This window comes from Narcine bancroftii, chromosome 1 (assembly GCF_036971445.1).
Source record: "Narcine bancroftii isolate sNarBan1 chromosome 1, sNarBan1.hap1, whole genome shotgun sequence".
NCBI lineage: Eukaryota > Metazoa > Chordata > Chondrichthyes > Torpediniformes > Narcinidae > Narcine > Narcine bancroftii.
In genome coordinates, this window is record NC_091469.1 from 27304209 (window position 1) to 27318773 (window position 14565).

Here is a 14565-nt window from a genome sequence, read left to right on the forward strand (position 1 = left end):
ATATCATAAAGTGCATGTATGAGTGCTGTAGGAAGTAAATTTTATGTAGTTGAGTTATAGTATTACCATTAGTTACGATGTTTGTATGTTTCCGAGGGATATTGGTAAGTGAAGGTAAAGTTTATTTCTGATTAAAGGAGGGATGTCATGATAATGAATATGTATGAGATGTACCGGAAGTCACGTGGTATGAGAGAGAGATAAGAACACAAGCAGGAGAACAAAGGAAACGGGAAAATAAAAAGACTACGGAGAAGTTTACCTAATAAACTTGTGTTTAATGTTTCATTAACTTCACATTTCGGGCCACAAATGTGACACTACCCTCAGGGGAAAAAAACCTACCTACATTTACTCTGTCTAGATCTCTCAAAATTTTAAATACCTCTATCAAATCTCCTCTGATTCTTCTATGCTCCAGGGAATAAAGTCCTAACCTGTTTAACTTTTCCCTGTAATTCATGTCCTAAGGTCCAGGAAATATCCTAGTAGATCTCTGCACTCTTTCAATCTTATTGATATATTTTCTGTAGTTGGGTAACCAAACCTGCACACAAAACTCCAAATTTGGCTTCACCAATTTCTTATTCAATTTTACCATAACATCCCAACTCCTACACTCAACACTTTGATTCACGAAGGCTAATATGCCAAATGCTCTCTTTATAATCCTATCTAGCCGTGACACCACTTTCAAAGAATTAGGTATCTGCGTTTCACCAACCCATCTATCCTTCACATTCTGCGTTGCCAGGGTGTGGCCAAATGCAAAACGAAGAACAACATACCATACTCCATTCGGATAACTTACAATCCAATGGAATTATGCTAAATTTTCCAGCATCGGGTATCCACGAGCTCTGTGTTTCTTTCCAATCTCACCAGTCCACCCACATCTCTCTCCTTTAGTTCACCTTTTCCATCTGATCCCCACCTGGCTCTGGCTCCATCTAACCATAATAACCCCCCCCCCCCCCCCATCTGGTTCCACCTATCGCCTACTAGGTTTTGTCACACCCCTCCCCTCCAGTTATAACATATGAGTATGGGACTTTATTGTCATAGTACGTACAATGTGCATATGCACCAAAACTCTTACTTGCTGCAGCCACACAGATATGTAAGGTGTACCATTCCTAATAGTCTTCAAGTAGAAGTCATCAAGTTCAAATTTATTATCATCTGATTACACAACTACAACCCGATGAAACTGCATTCTCTGGTCCTTGGTGCAAAACATGACACACCACACATACAGACAAAGAAAACATATACAGGACATATATACATATAAATAAATAAACAGATCATGTTTTGTAACTTTTATAGTCTCAGATGGTTAGTGTGAACAGTTCTTTTGGTCAATCAACATTCTCAATGGTGAAGACAAGAAGCTGTTTCTCAGCCTAGTGGTGTTGGCTCTGATACTCCTGTATCATTTTCCCATTGGGTGTAGTTGAAAGATGCTGTTGTGTAATGGTGGTAGGACTTCTCAACAATTTTTCACTCTCTCTTCAGACAACAATTTTGGTAGATCATATCGATGGGGGTGGGGGAGGGGGGTGGTGTGGGAGGGAGATCCCAGTGATCCTCTCTGCCACTCTATATTGTCGATTGACCCCCATTCACTTTTTTACAGCAACCATACCACACAGTGCTGTAGCCGGCCAGGATGCTCTCAGTTGTGCTCTTGTAGAAGGTTGGCATGATAGTGGCCGGTAACTTTGCCCGTATTAGCCTTCTCAGCAAGTTCAGTCACTTGCGCCTTCTTGATGAGTGAGTTGATGATATGTGTCCACGATAGATCACGTGTTAAATGAACTCCAATGAACTTGGGGCTCTCTTCTCTCTCTACAACTGAGGCATGGCAGAGGGAGGTCATTCTGGTCCTCCTTAAGTCCAGGTCATCTCCTTTGTCTTGTCCACACTGAGACTCAGGTCATTACTTTCGGACCATATCACAAGATGTTCCACCTCTTCTCCGCAGTGTGAGTCGTCAATGTTGCTGATGAGGCCAAATACTGTCGTGACATCTGCAAACTTGATGACACTGTTGGAGCTGGATCTGTGCTCAACGTGATGGTGCTCAATGTTCTGCTACCAACCCGAACAGCCTGTGCTCTGTCCAGGTATGGTATACACTGTGAGAGAGAAAAAGAGATAATAAATATAAAGGGTAGATAGATAAATAAATAAATATTCACTTCTAAATATTGGTCCTCTTCCCTCTGCACCCTCTTTCCAGGCCCTGATGCAGTGTCTCAACCCTTGACACCTCCCATCCCTTTGCCTCCACAGATGCTGCCTGACCTATTGATTTCTTCTAACTATTTTATTTGTTTCGGATTCCAGCTTCTGGTTTCCACCAATGTCATCCACTATTCAGTGGAAGACACTAGACTCTCTTAGGCACGAAGTGTAATTGACCACTGAGTATGTGCATAGTCAAAAAATTGGTGGGGAATGTGAGCAGACTAAAATACATTAGGATAGGATTAGCATAAAAATGGGTGATTGATGGTTGACATGGAATAGATAGGTCAACAGAGCTGTATCTCTATATCTCTATGACTGTTTGCTGTATGTCTATAACTCTCTGGCTCAAATTTTACAAGGACAGCTGAAAGAGTAGAAGAAACATGGGGGTCTGTGAAAGCACTGCAAGGACAATCTAGTGAAGTCCTTAGTAGTCCAGCTTCAGACCCAGGAAATCATAGTTATAGGGCATGAAAATGGCCCCTTCAGCCAAACTTGCCCACTTCAACACACTAGTCCCACCTGCCTGCATTTGGCCCATATCCTTCTGAACCTTCCTATCCTTTTTTTTCCAAAACATTGCAATAGTACCTATCTCTACCACCTCCTCTAGCACCCCATTCCCTACACTCACCAGCCTCTGTGTAAAAATAATACCCCTCAAGTTCCTGTTAGACATTAAACTTATGTCCTCTGGATTCAAGTTCCCCCATTCTGGACAAACACAGCTGTATTCACCCAACCTATTCCTCTCTGCTATCACCTTCATCTTCCTGCGCTCCATGGAATAAACCCCTTGCCTGCTCATCCTCCCCCCATAGATCAAGCCTCTGAGTCCTGGCAACATTCTTATAAACCTTCTCTGCAACCTCTCCAGCTTCACATCTTTTGAGCAGCACAGTAATTAGGGCCAGAATAGGATCCACTGACTCCTGACAATGTTACCATGCAGCAATTCCAAGCATCAACATGTGGCATCACATAGCAGTTAGGCACCCCTGGCCCAAAGTATGTCAGGACTTTACACAAAGCCACAGGGCACATTCACAATGCTCAGGCAGCTCAATGACATCAATGGAGGGGAGTGGGGGGGGGGGGGGGGGGGGTGGGGGAACCGTTTTCAATGGCAGAAGACGCAGTAACCAGATTTAATAAAAATGGCATGAGAAAAATAGATAAGAAAACAACTTTAAATGCAACAAGCTGTTATGGTTCAGTTTGGGGATTATTATCCTTTGGGAAAATCTTTTTATCTTTCATTATAAAATTATTGTTAGCAAAAACAACAATTCGCAATTTCTTTGGTAAATTTCAACTAAATTGTTAAGGACAATAAATAAAAACTTGACGTTGAAAGTCATTTATTGCTTCAAAGCAGAAAGTCAAGGTTGGATGATAACTTTCTGAGCATTACTGTTTTGATGCTTTATCTGTTGTTTGGGGAGAAGGCGTGCAGGGACTCAGAAACAAGCCATGATTTTATTTTCCTAAAGCATTTTAATATACTTATTTACTTTACAAAGAGTTTCCAGGCTCCAAGAACTGCAGACAAAAAGATTGATGTTCATGGTTTCTGTGCGAAGATAAGGAACACCTCTTTAATAGTCAGACAAATAATTATCAGAGAAACTCAGCAGGTTAGACAATATCCAGGGATAGGAATGAGGAATGTTTTGGGTCTGGACCCATTATCACACTGCTTCTTAACATTTTTCTTTTCACTCACATACCACCTTAAGTATTCCCTATGCCATAAATGCTCTGTGATTAGTAATGGATTGTTTAAGGTGGTACGTGGGTGGAAATAAACTGTTTTAATTGTACCTAATTGACTCATTATGTGCACTGTTTCATAACTCTAAAGGAAATGGGCCAATGACAATTTTTCTCAAGCAAAATATTTCAGTAACAATTGGGTCTAGAGCAGTGATTCTCAACCTTCCCTTCCCACCAATGGCATAGGGATTACTTAAAGTGGTATGTGAGTGGAAAGATAAAGGTTGAGAACCACTACATTATCAAGACTATGACAGAATAAGTAAAATTATATATGTAAATGGTAGTGGGGGGGGAGGGGGAGAGGAGAAGCAGAGACCTGGAGTTGGTAAGACAGATGTGAGAGGTGGAAAGAACAGGTCAAGGGAGCGACCATGAGGAAGGTAGGAAAGTTAGAACGAGAAAAAAAGTGGGTACAGAAAAGACAGAAACAGTGGAATCAGATGGGGTGGGGATTACCTAAAATTAGAAATATCAATGTTCATGCCATTAGCTACTTGTTATGCAGTACATCTAACAAGGAGGACATTTCAACACAGAAGGAAAAACAGGCGATGCCCTTCTGTGCTAACAATGGAGAAAAAAGGGACTGTATTCATAAAGTTAAACAAGAAAGTCTGCTGTGATTGTGGTTTACATAAAAATGCTGGAGAAAGTCACAGAGTCATGCAGCATTCTTTGTGTAGTAAAGATAAAGAGACTGTATATAACCAATGTTTCAGGCCTGAACCCTGTATTAATAAAGCATCTCTCACATCCAAAGTACTTCACACCGTATGTAGGACTTTTGGCATAATGGAGAAGATGGTGGACAGATTGTTCTGAGTTCTTCTTTACACCACAGTGATCACATGTAGATAGCCTGCTTTTAGCAATGGTCGCTGCCAAGTCATCATATTGAATTCCCTTATTAATTTCAAAATAATTCCATAGGGTCTTTAATATCTGCCCAAGTGGGCAGTTTGGGTCACATTTTAACATTGCATCCAAAGTGCTGCATTAGGGTTACAGCTTTTTTGCTGAGGCAAGACTTGAACCATCAACCTATGAATCAAAACTACAAACAGTGCCAGTGGAGGCACATCTGTCGACTAATATATGACAAGGTACTGGTAAGATGGAAGAGGTGCACAATTTACCCAGACAGCAAATATATGTAGAGCATCACAGTCCAGTGAAGGAGGAATCGTGTTGGGAAATCTCAGATGAGACAAAATTTGGATCAGAATCCAGAAAGCTTTGCGTTTTTAAATGTTTAAAGATAAGAAAGATAAGGGCCTCCTTAACACTTGGAACATGGCCAGTCTTTTTGTGCTAGGTAACAAAAGAATTAATGTACTAAATTACCTAAGAGTGGAGGTAATGTTTCAATATTCCAAAACACAATGTCTAAATTGTGAACAATTATTGATGTTGTGTGCACATGTGATAGAGCATCAGCGACTCTTCCTGATGGATGATTTCACCAACACCATTTCGACTAATTCCACGGATATTCTTAGAAATATGCTGGTCATTTATTTCATTGCATGAATGATTTTTTTTCAAATAAATTGTCACTAATTACTACAATAATCACAACATCAAATAACTTGTTGGTCCTGTTTACTTACAGTTGCTCTAGCTATAAAGTAGTGAGCACATGCAACATATGCCTGCTCCCATAGCACTGACACTGCAGCACTTCCTCAACACAGACCCTGCTTCACTCCATCAGCAGACAATGCAACTATTTCTCAGTAATGGGACTCCCTCAACACTAACTGCAATGCTCCCGCAACACTGACTGCTTCACTCCCACAGTACTGACCCTGCAACACTCCCTCAACACTGGCACTTTAACACTCCCTCAACACTAACTGCAATACTCCCACAGCACTGATCCTGCTTCATTCCCACAGTTCTGGTACTGTCACACTCCCTCAGCACTGGCACTGTAACATTCCTTCAGCACTGACCTGGTTTCATCCGTCAGCAGACAATACAACTATTCCTCAGCACTGACGCTGCAACCCTCCCTCAACACTGGCACTGCAACACTCCCTCGGCACTGGCACTGCAACACTTCCACAGCGCTGGCACTGCACATTCCCACAGCACTGGCACTGCAACAATCCCTCAGCACTGGCACTGTAACATTCCCTCAGCATTGACCCTACTTCATCCGTCAGCAGACAATGCAACTATTCCTCAGCACTGACACTGCAACTCTCCCTCAAAACTGGCACTGCAACACTCCCACAGCACTGGCACTGCACACTCCCTCATCACTGGCACTGCACACTCCCTCAGCACTGACACTAACATTCCCTCAGCATTGACCCTACTTCATCCGTCAGCAGACAATACAACTATTCCTCAGCACTGACGCTGCAACCCTCCCTCAGCACTGGGACTGCACATTCCCTCAATACTGGCACTGCAACACTCCCTCAGCACTGGCACTGCAACACTTCCACAGCGCTGGCACTGCACATTCCCACAGCACTGGCACTGCAACAATCCCTCAGCACTGGCACTGTAACATTCCCTCAGCATTGACCCTACTTCATCCGTCAGCAGACAATGCAACTCTCCCTCAACACTGACGCTGCAACCCTCCCTCAGCACTGGCACTTTAACACTCCCTCAACACTAACTGCAACGCTCCCACAGCACTGATCCTGCTTCATTCCCACAGTGCTGGTACTGTCACACTCCCTCAGCACTGGCACTGTAACATTCCCTCAGCACTGACCCGGCTTCATCCGTCAGCAGACAATGCAACTATTCCTCAGCACTGACGCTGCAACCCTCCCTCAGCACTGGCACTGCAACACCCCCACAGCACTGGTACTGCAACATTCCCTCAGCACTGGCACTGCAACACGTCCACAGCACTGGCACTGCACATTCCCACAGCACTGGCACTGCAACACTCCCTCAGCACTGGCACTGTAACATTCCCTCAGCATTGACCCTACTTCATCCGTCAGCAGACAATGCAACTCTCCCTCAACATTGGCACTGCAACACTCCCACAGCACTGCTACTGCAACATTCCCTCAGCACTGGCACTGCACACTCCCTCATCACTGGCACTGCACACTCCCTCAGCACTGACACTGTAACATTCCCTCAGCATTGACCCTGCTTCATCCATCAGCAGACAATGCAACTATTCCTCAGCACTGACGCTGCAACCCTCCCTCAGCACTGGCACTTTAACACTCCCTCAACACTAACTGCAACGCTCCCACAGCACTGATCCTGCTTCATTCCCACAGTGCTGGTACTGTCACACTCCCTCAACACTGGCACTGTAACATTCCCTCAGCACTGACCCGGCTTCATCCGTCAGCAGACAATGCAACTATTCCTCAGCACTGACGCTGCAACACCCCCACAGCACTGGTACTGCAACATTCCCTCAGCACTGGCACTACAACACTTCCACAGCACTGGCACTGCACATTCCCACAGCACTGGCACTGCAACACTCCCTCAGCACTGGCACTGTAACATTCCCTCAGCATTGACCCTGCTTCATCCATCAGCAGACAATGCAACTATTCCTCAGCACTGATGCTGCAACCCTCCCTCAGCACTGGCACTGCACATTCCATCAACACTGGCACTGCAACACCCCCACAGCACTTGCACTGGAACACTACTTGAAATATCGACACTCATCCAGATCCTGCTCAAAAATCATCCACAAATGTAATCACTCCATCATCACTCTGGGTTTTGCCAGTAACTGTTGGGGTACAATCTCATCAAGATCAAGGTGCAAGTGCAAATAATTGATCTAAATTCCTCAGTAACACAATTGTGCCTTCATCAAAACGGTGTTTGATTGATTGTGGCAACAGGAGAAAACTATTAAATAGACATCAATGGGATAAGACTGCAATGACTAGAGCTGTGCTGTTTAATGTTAATCAACCCAATCCCAAGCGTAACTGCAGGACAATAGCCCAGGATTATCCACTATCAGCTACTTCCTTGGTGCCCTTCAATCCATCATATGTTGCAAAAGTGGTGAAGTTTGATGATGATTGTACATTGCATTTGGCCACACCCTGGCAACGCAGAATGTGAAGGATAGATGGGTTGGTGAAACGCAGATACCTAATTCTTTGAAAGTGGTGTCACGGCTAGATAGGATTGTAAAGAGGGCATTTGGCATATTGTACAACAGAATTTATTGTCATAAACATATAATGACAGCAAATGCAGGTGCAAATATTGTTATAAATTACATTTAAAAATAAATGCATTAATGCACAAAGTAATAGCTGTAGTTTATTGTCTGTTTAGAAATCTAATGCCTGAGGGGAAGAAACTGTTTATGTGCATCTGGCTGTTTGTCTTCAGGCTCCTTCCTGGTGGTAAGAGTAGTGTGAAGATGGCATTTTAAGCTGCTTTCTTAAGACACTGCCTTTTGTAGTTTTCCTTGATGGAGTGAAGATTGATAACCGTGATGGCACTGGCCATTCACAACTCTCTGTAGTCTTTGGCTGTCCTGTCCATTGGCACCTCCATACCAGACAGAGATGCAACCAGTCAGAATGCTCTGCATGGTACATTTGTAGAAATATGCAAGAGGTTTTGGTGACATATTAAATCTCCTCAAACTCCTCAGGAAGTATAGCCACTGGCGAGACTTCTTCATGATTGCATCACCATACAGGCCCCAGGACAGTTCTTCAGAGATGTTGACACCCAAGAAGTTAAAGTTTTTAAACCTTTCCATTGTTGACACTTTGATGAGGATTAGGTTGTGTTCCCCTGATTTTCCCCTCCTGAAGTCCACAATTAGGTCTATAGTTTTGCTAATGTTGAGAGCAAAGTTGGGTACCCTGGCCTCCTGAAAGCAGTTAGTGAAAGGCTGCATAGTGAAAAGCATGCTAAAGACCCCTTTTCAAGACGGGTTATGAGTTCTGAGTTCAGCCTATTCAAAATCTCGGTAGTGACTGGTTGTTGTGTTTCTCCCGAAATAGGGGAAAAGAAGAACTCTTTACAGTCTCCTGGAAGAAGGCACATTTCTTTGGAAAGACGCTTCAGTTGCTGATTGAAGGAAATCAGTTTGCATTACCAAAGAACAAAGAACATCTCTTTGCACCCCCCAAAGACCTTCCTGACTGGTTACAACTTAAGGCACCAGAGCCTGTTTAATTCTGTGCACAGTACTGAAAACTGCTTGATACTAGTGAACTTGGACAAGTGAACAGTAAATGACTGGACAGTGAAAAAAGAACCATCTTTTCACGCACATGCACCCATGCGCTCTTAGAATTAGGAGGGGGTTAAGTAACTTAATGGTGATAAGTTAAATATTGATCTTATTATTCTGTGTTAAGAAAATAAAATCAATTTTGTTTAAGTAGCCATTGTTTTGGTGAATTTTTGTTGCTGTTGATTTTTGAGTCTGTAGGTCTCGTAACACCAGCATATTTACGTATTGAATGGGCAGGTCTCTGTGCGACATGGATAGGTGCCTGCAAGTTGCAATGTGTGTTCACCTTGTATCCTTGTAACTTGAATGGGTCAATGGGGTCTTGGTCAATGGTGTCTAAATTCTGTTGCATGTGGTGATGAATGACTTCATTATCTCCTTCAGCCGCCACGTTCAGGTGACAGAAAGGCATCTTCTCCGCGGCCACCTGAACATCCTAGCTGCACTCCTCCAGCCGCGCCTGCTGGTGCATTATCTGAGTCCAAGCACCTGAACGCGGCTACTGACTGCAGGAGCTTTCCCTCTCTCTTTCCCCTTTTTGCTTCAGTTTCAATTTCTGTCTCTGTTTCTGGTTCTATAATGTGATGTTTGCTTGTGAAAAGTGATCCTAATCTTATTCCCCCTTTTTAAACATATATTTTATTAACTTATTACACTGGAGAAACTCACCAAGACATGCAGCATAACATAGGACGGGTAACTAACATTTCAAGCCTCGGTCCTGTGTGAAGGTGTAAGCAAGCACAGGCAGGCACCTGAATAAAAAGGTGGGGGGTGGGTGTGGGGGAAGAGAGGAGAGTGGCAGGGGAGAAGCACAGGCTAACAGAGGTGGATACAAGTGGGAGGGTGAATAGAAAAAGGCTAAATTGATGGAGGGATAGGAGAGGGAAGGGAAGTGGGAGGGGTGCTAGAAATTAGGTGCCTGAATATTTTTGTTTGTACCTTGAGAAAGGGCCCGGTTGCACATCCAGTGAAGTAATCTAAAGGAAGCTCACAAGAGGTCAGCACGGTTGGCGTAGCGATTAGCGTAGCTCCTTTACAGCGCCAGTGATCAGGACCGGGTTTTGAATTCTGCACTGTCTGTAAGAAGTTTGTACGTTCTCCTTGTGTCTGCATGGGTTTTGTCTGGGGGCTCTGGTTTCCTCCCACTGTTTGAAATGTACTGGGGGTATAGGTTAAAGGGGTGTAAATTGGGGAGCACAGACTCATGGACCGAAATGTCCTGTTACTATGTTGTATGTCTAAATTTAAATTCACATTTTTTTAAACTTAATTTAAAAAAAATTTAACTTATCCAATGGTCTGACTAAGAAACTTTCCTCAAGACATGGTTAAGATGAACAGAGATGTATTCAAGAAGAAGCAGGATAAAGGAGTAAGAAATCACAAAATCTTGATTTCTAACAGGATAGCAGGAGGGTATTCAGCCCATTGAATTTATGGGAAGAAGTCTTCCGGGATCCATTCTCCTGCTCTTTCCCCACAGCTCCGCACCATCTTTTAACCAAACCTCACTCCGGTTTCCTGTAGAAAGCCAAAATGAATCTGTAGACACTTCTACTTGCATTGAGTGAGTTCCAGAGCATAACCAGACACAAACATTTTGTTCATATCACCTCTGAATCTCCTGCCAATTACTTTAAAGTTGTTTTGTCGGATCCTTGTCCCCCTCCTCATCATAGACAACAGGTTCTCTCTGCCCTACATGTAAGCCAACATGATCAAGAAACAAATCCCACCCCCCCCCCCCCCACCTCCCATCAAATCTCCATTTGATTTTATCTGTGACAAGAACTGTATTCAGAACAGACATCGTGGGCCAAAGGCCCTGTTTTTCTCCTGAACTGTGCTGTGATTTGTTCCAGATTATACAGTGCACTCTGTAAGTGAAATCCCTTATCCCTGGATTCATTCATTCTGAAGAAAGGCAGAAGGATGTTTGTTTGGATCATAAACTCCGGGTAGGTTTCGTTGAGCTGAATGACCATACTTTGAAACTAGATGTAGCTCCACACAAAGTTAAGCCTCTCTGAAGCATTTGTTTCCAATCTTGCCACAGGTTATCATTGTCTTTCTCAAAATCTCGAATGTTTGCAATTGTTTAGCAGCTGTGGAAGTACTTCTCTACTCTGCTAAATTGAACAAAAATAAATTTTGCTCTTTGCAAAGTAAAAGTACTTCATCCTCTTTTGTTGTGGCCTGCACCTGAAGCCTAATACACAGTACATGGTTCAAGTCTTCAGCCACTGTCAAATAAATGTGGGATCCTGGTCCTTGGTGAAAGGGGATTGAAGCAATTCTGATCTAAACTTTCCCTCCTCCCTACAACCACAGTGACTTTAAAGAAGGTAAACGTTTTACTCAAGTCTCTCAAAATTTTCTATTTTATCCACATGGCCCAGGCCGGAAAAAAAAATGGCAGTGCTGTCAGAGCTGATGTAACAGCAATGTTTCCCGCTGGTGCAAGCATGTGAAGTGGATAGCGGAGACACAGCATTCCTCTGCAGGGTTCTACTGCCCATTTCAAATACCAATGGCTCCATAGAGGCTTTAAAAGGCCAGTTAAAGGAGCCAATAGTGATTTATTTTAAAATCCTGTGACTGCGTCTGGGTCCAAGTTTGGCGGTGCCCGTATTCATCGAGGGTTGGAGACTCCAGAGGAGCAGAGAACTTATGCAGTGTACAACAAAATGGGGAGAACACTCCTCCTCCTCCACCCCTCCCCCCCATCATTTGAGAGGGAGAAGCAGAGGAGATGACTCACGAGATGGTGACCATTGCAGCAGACCAGTGAGGGGCTCTGCGGGCTGAACAACAAACAGGCGGCAGGGTGTTGATGACTCGAGACGAGGAGCCCACAATGGCTGCAGGTTGCTGGCGACTGCAGTCAAAGTACTCACACCAGGCTGCGGACTGATGGAGACTGGCTCAAGACTGACTGAAGGGATGCCAGGTATTGGAACCGAAGGTGCCAAGGTTGCTGAAAGCTTCTTGATCGTGTTGGAGGTTTGGATCTGGAGCACAGGTCACCGATGCTTTCGTCTGTGTGGCTGAGGAGGCTGCGGGAGCGCCGGAGGTGAATCCATGGACACTCAGTGACTCTGGGGGATCCTCTTTTGCTTCGTTTTCTCTGACTATGAGAGGAAACTGGCAATTTCTGCTGATAGTGAATTTGTCTTCCTTACGGTAGACTAAAGCAAATTTTGTGTAATATTACACCCATTTTATTACATGACAATAAAGTAATCTTGAATCTTGAATCCTCTGGATTAGGACTGACATTTCCACAGCAATAAAGCAAACCTTATTTTGTTTTTGTCCCAAAGAAATATTCAGACAAGTGGTGTGTGTGGTTCTATGGAAATAATATACAATTCTGAAAGGATTGAGCCTAGCCAATTGCTTTTGTTTTGCAATTCCACTGCCTCACAGGATACTTTAAGACTGTGGACATAAAGTTACACCAAACCTACAGTATAGTAAATGGTCAATCAGACAACTATTCCTTCTATAAGTTTGTCCTCTGATCAAACTTACAAGCAACCCTCCCAATTTTACCAACTAGATTTAGCATCCCCCCATCCTTCTGTTCCTTTCTCCCTCATGTGTCTGTGTAGCTTTCCTTCTGCTTTTTTCCTGTGAGGCCAAGTTTATACTCTCAGGGTAAGGTTGACTCTGGAATTCCTGAATGTATATATGGGTGACTATCAGAGACTCAAAGCCTCAGCACCATTGAATCACAACATCTTTCCTGCATCTATCCTGTAAAATCCTCTGTTGACTTTTCCATAATTTCACACAGTTTGATTTAAGAAAGTTGGGCATTTAAACTGTCTCTTTTACATAACCTCCCCTCACCCCCCTGCATACTTTACATTCAGTGAGAGTCTTCTGAAGTGTAGTTGCTATTGCAACATAGGAAATATGACAGGAATGGGATAGGTAAGTTAATTTGTTACATGGGTGTATTTGAGGGCTTGTAGCCCAGAAGGACCTATCACCACACGGCATCTCTACAAATTTTTAAAAATTAAAACAAAATACTCTGATCTTTAAAAGGGTAATGGAGCAGCTACATCAGCTGCTTTTTTCTTTCCACTCACAAACCAGTTTAAGTAATCTCTATGCCAACAGTGCTCGGTAATTAGTAAAGGATTGCTTAAGGTGGGATTTGGGTGGAAAGAAAACATTGGATAACTATTGTTTTTATCATTTCTAATTGACTCGTTATGTGCACGGTTTCACAACTCCAAAGGAAATGGGCCAAAATGATAATTTGTCTCAAGCAAAATTTTTCAGTAACATTTGGGTCTTGAGCAGTGATTCTCAACCTTCCCTTCCCACTTATAAACCACCTTAAGCAACCCCTTACTAATCACAGAGCACCGATGGCATAGGGGTTACTTAAAGTGGTATGTGAGTGGAAAGAAAAAGGTTGAGAACCACTGAGCTATATGATTTTTCACTTTAAATGGAATAGAAGAGACATAATATTTGTAGACATTTGCATCAGCCTTTGCATCTGGTGTTTTAACTAAAGGAGGGCAACATTTAATAATCAATTGGATCCTGCGATGATGATTTTTAGGGTTATCTTGGATAGTGGGCTCAGCAAAAATCATGTTTCTGGTTTGCCTTGCAAAGATAAATTACATAGAATTTATAATTCAGAATCAGGCATTCATTTAACTGGTTTACTCCAATGTTTATGATCTGCCCCATAACTTGGTTCATCTCACCCTCTCAACATTTCCCTCCAACATAGCCATAGAATGCATTGTGTATTTAACTTAACATCCCTGGGAACATCTATTATTGGGTGGTTCTGCCGCTGCCTCTGTTGACTTGTCCTGAACCAGGCTTCCAGCAGCAGCTTAAGTTGTGTGGTTCCAGTACTCTGTTGGTATTTTGTAATCCATTCTCCTTTTGATCCCCTTTGACCTCTCCCAACTGCTGCTCCTCATGACACAACTGGATGATAAAGCATTTCCTTCCAGCTGCAGGCCTGACTTGGCCCCCTTGCTAGATGCAACCTCCGCAGGACTTTCCTACATCATTTCAAACATTTGCAAGCATCTCTGTTTTGGCCTTAAGAGTCCATACTTCATAGCTGACATTTGCAGACAGAGCCAGCCTGATTTACCGTGATCTCGGTTGCCCTGTTAAATGCCTTTGCTTTTCTCAGTCACTCACAAATTGATCATAGCTGTAAAGATTGGAATGAAAACTATTTATTTGGAACTGTTAACATCAGTCAAAACAAAGGGCATGGGTACAGACCCTGTTGGCATCTTCACAGTCCTAATTGCTGA

At 43.2% G+C, this 14565-nt stretch overlaps 1 protein-coding gene across 1 annotated transcript in view; it reads right to left on the reverse strand.

Annotated features, from left to right (window-relative positions):
• Window positions 1-1141: 1141 nt before the first annotated feature.
• Window positions 1142-14565, reverse strand: part of lpar1 (lysophosphatidic acid receptor 1) — a 233373-nt gene continuing 219949 nt past the window's right edge. The window contains exon 3 of the mRNA XM_069922989.1: window positions 1142-2141. Coding sequence (XP_069779090.1) covers window positions 2098-2141 — 44 coding nt within the window. The 3' untranslated portion in view covers window positions 1142-2097. The remainder of the gene's footprint in view (window positions 2142-14565) is intronic.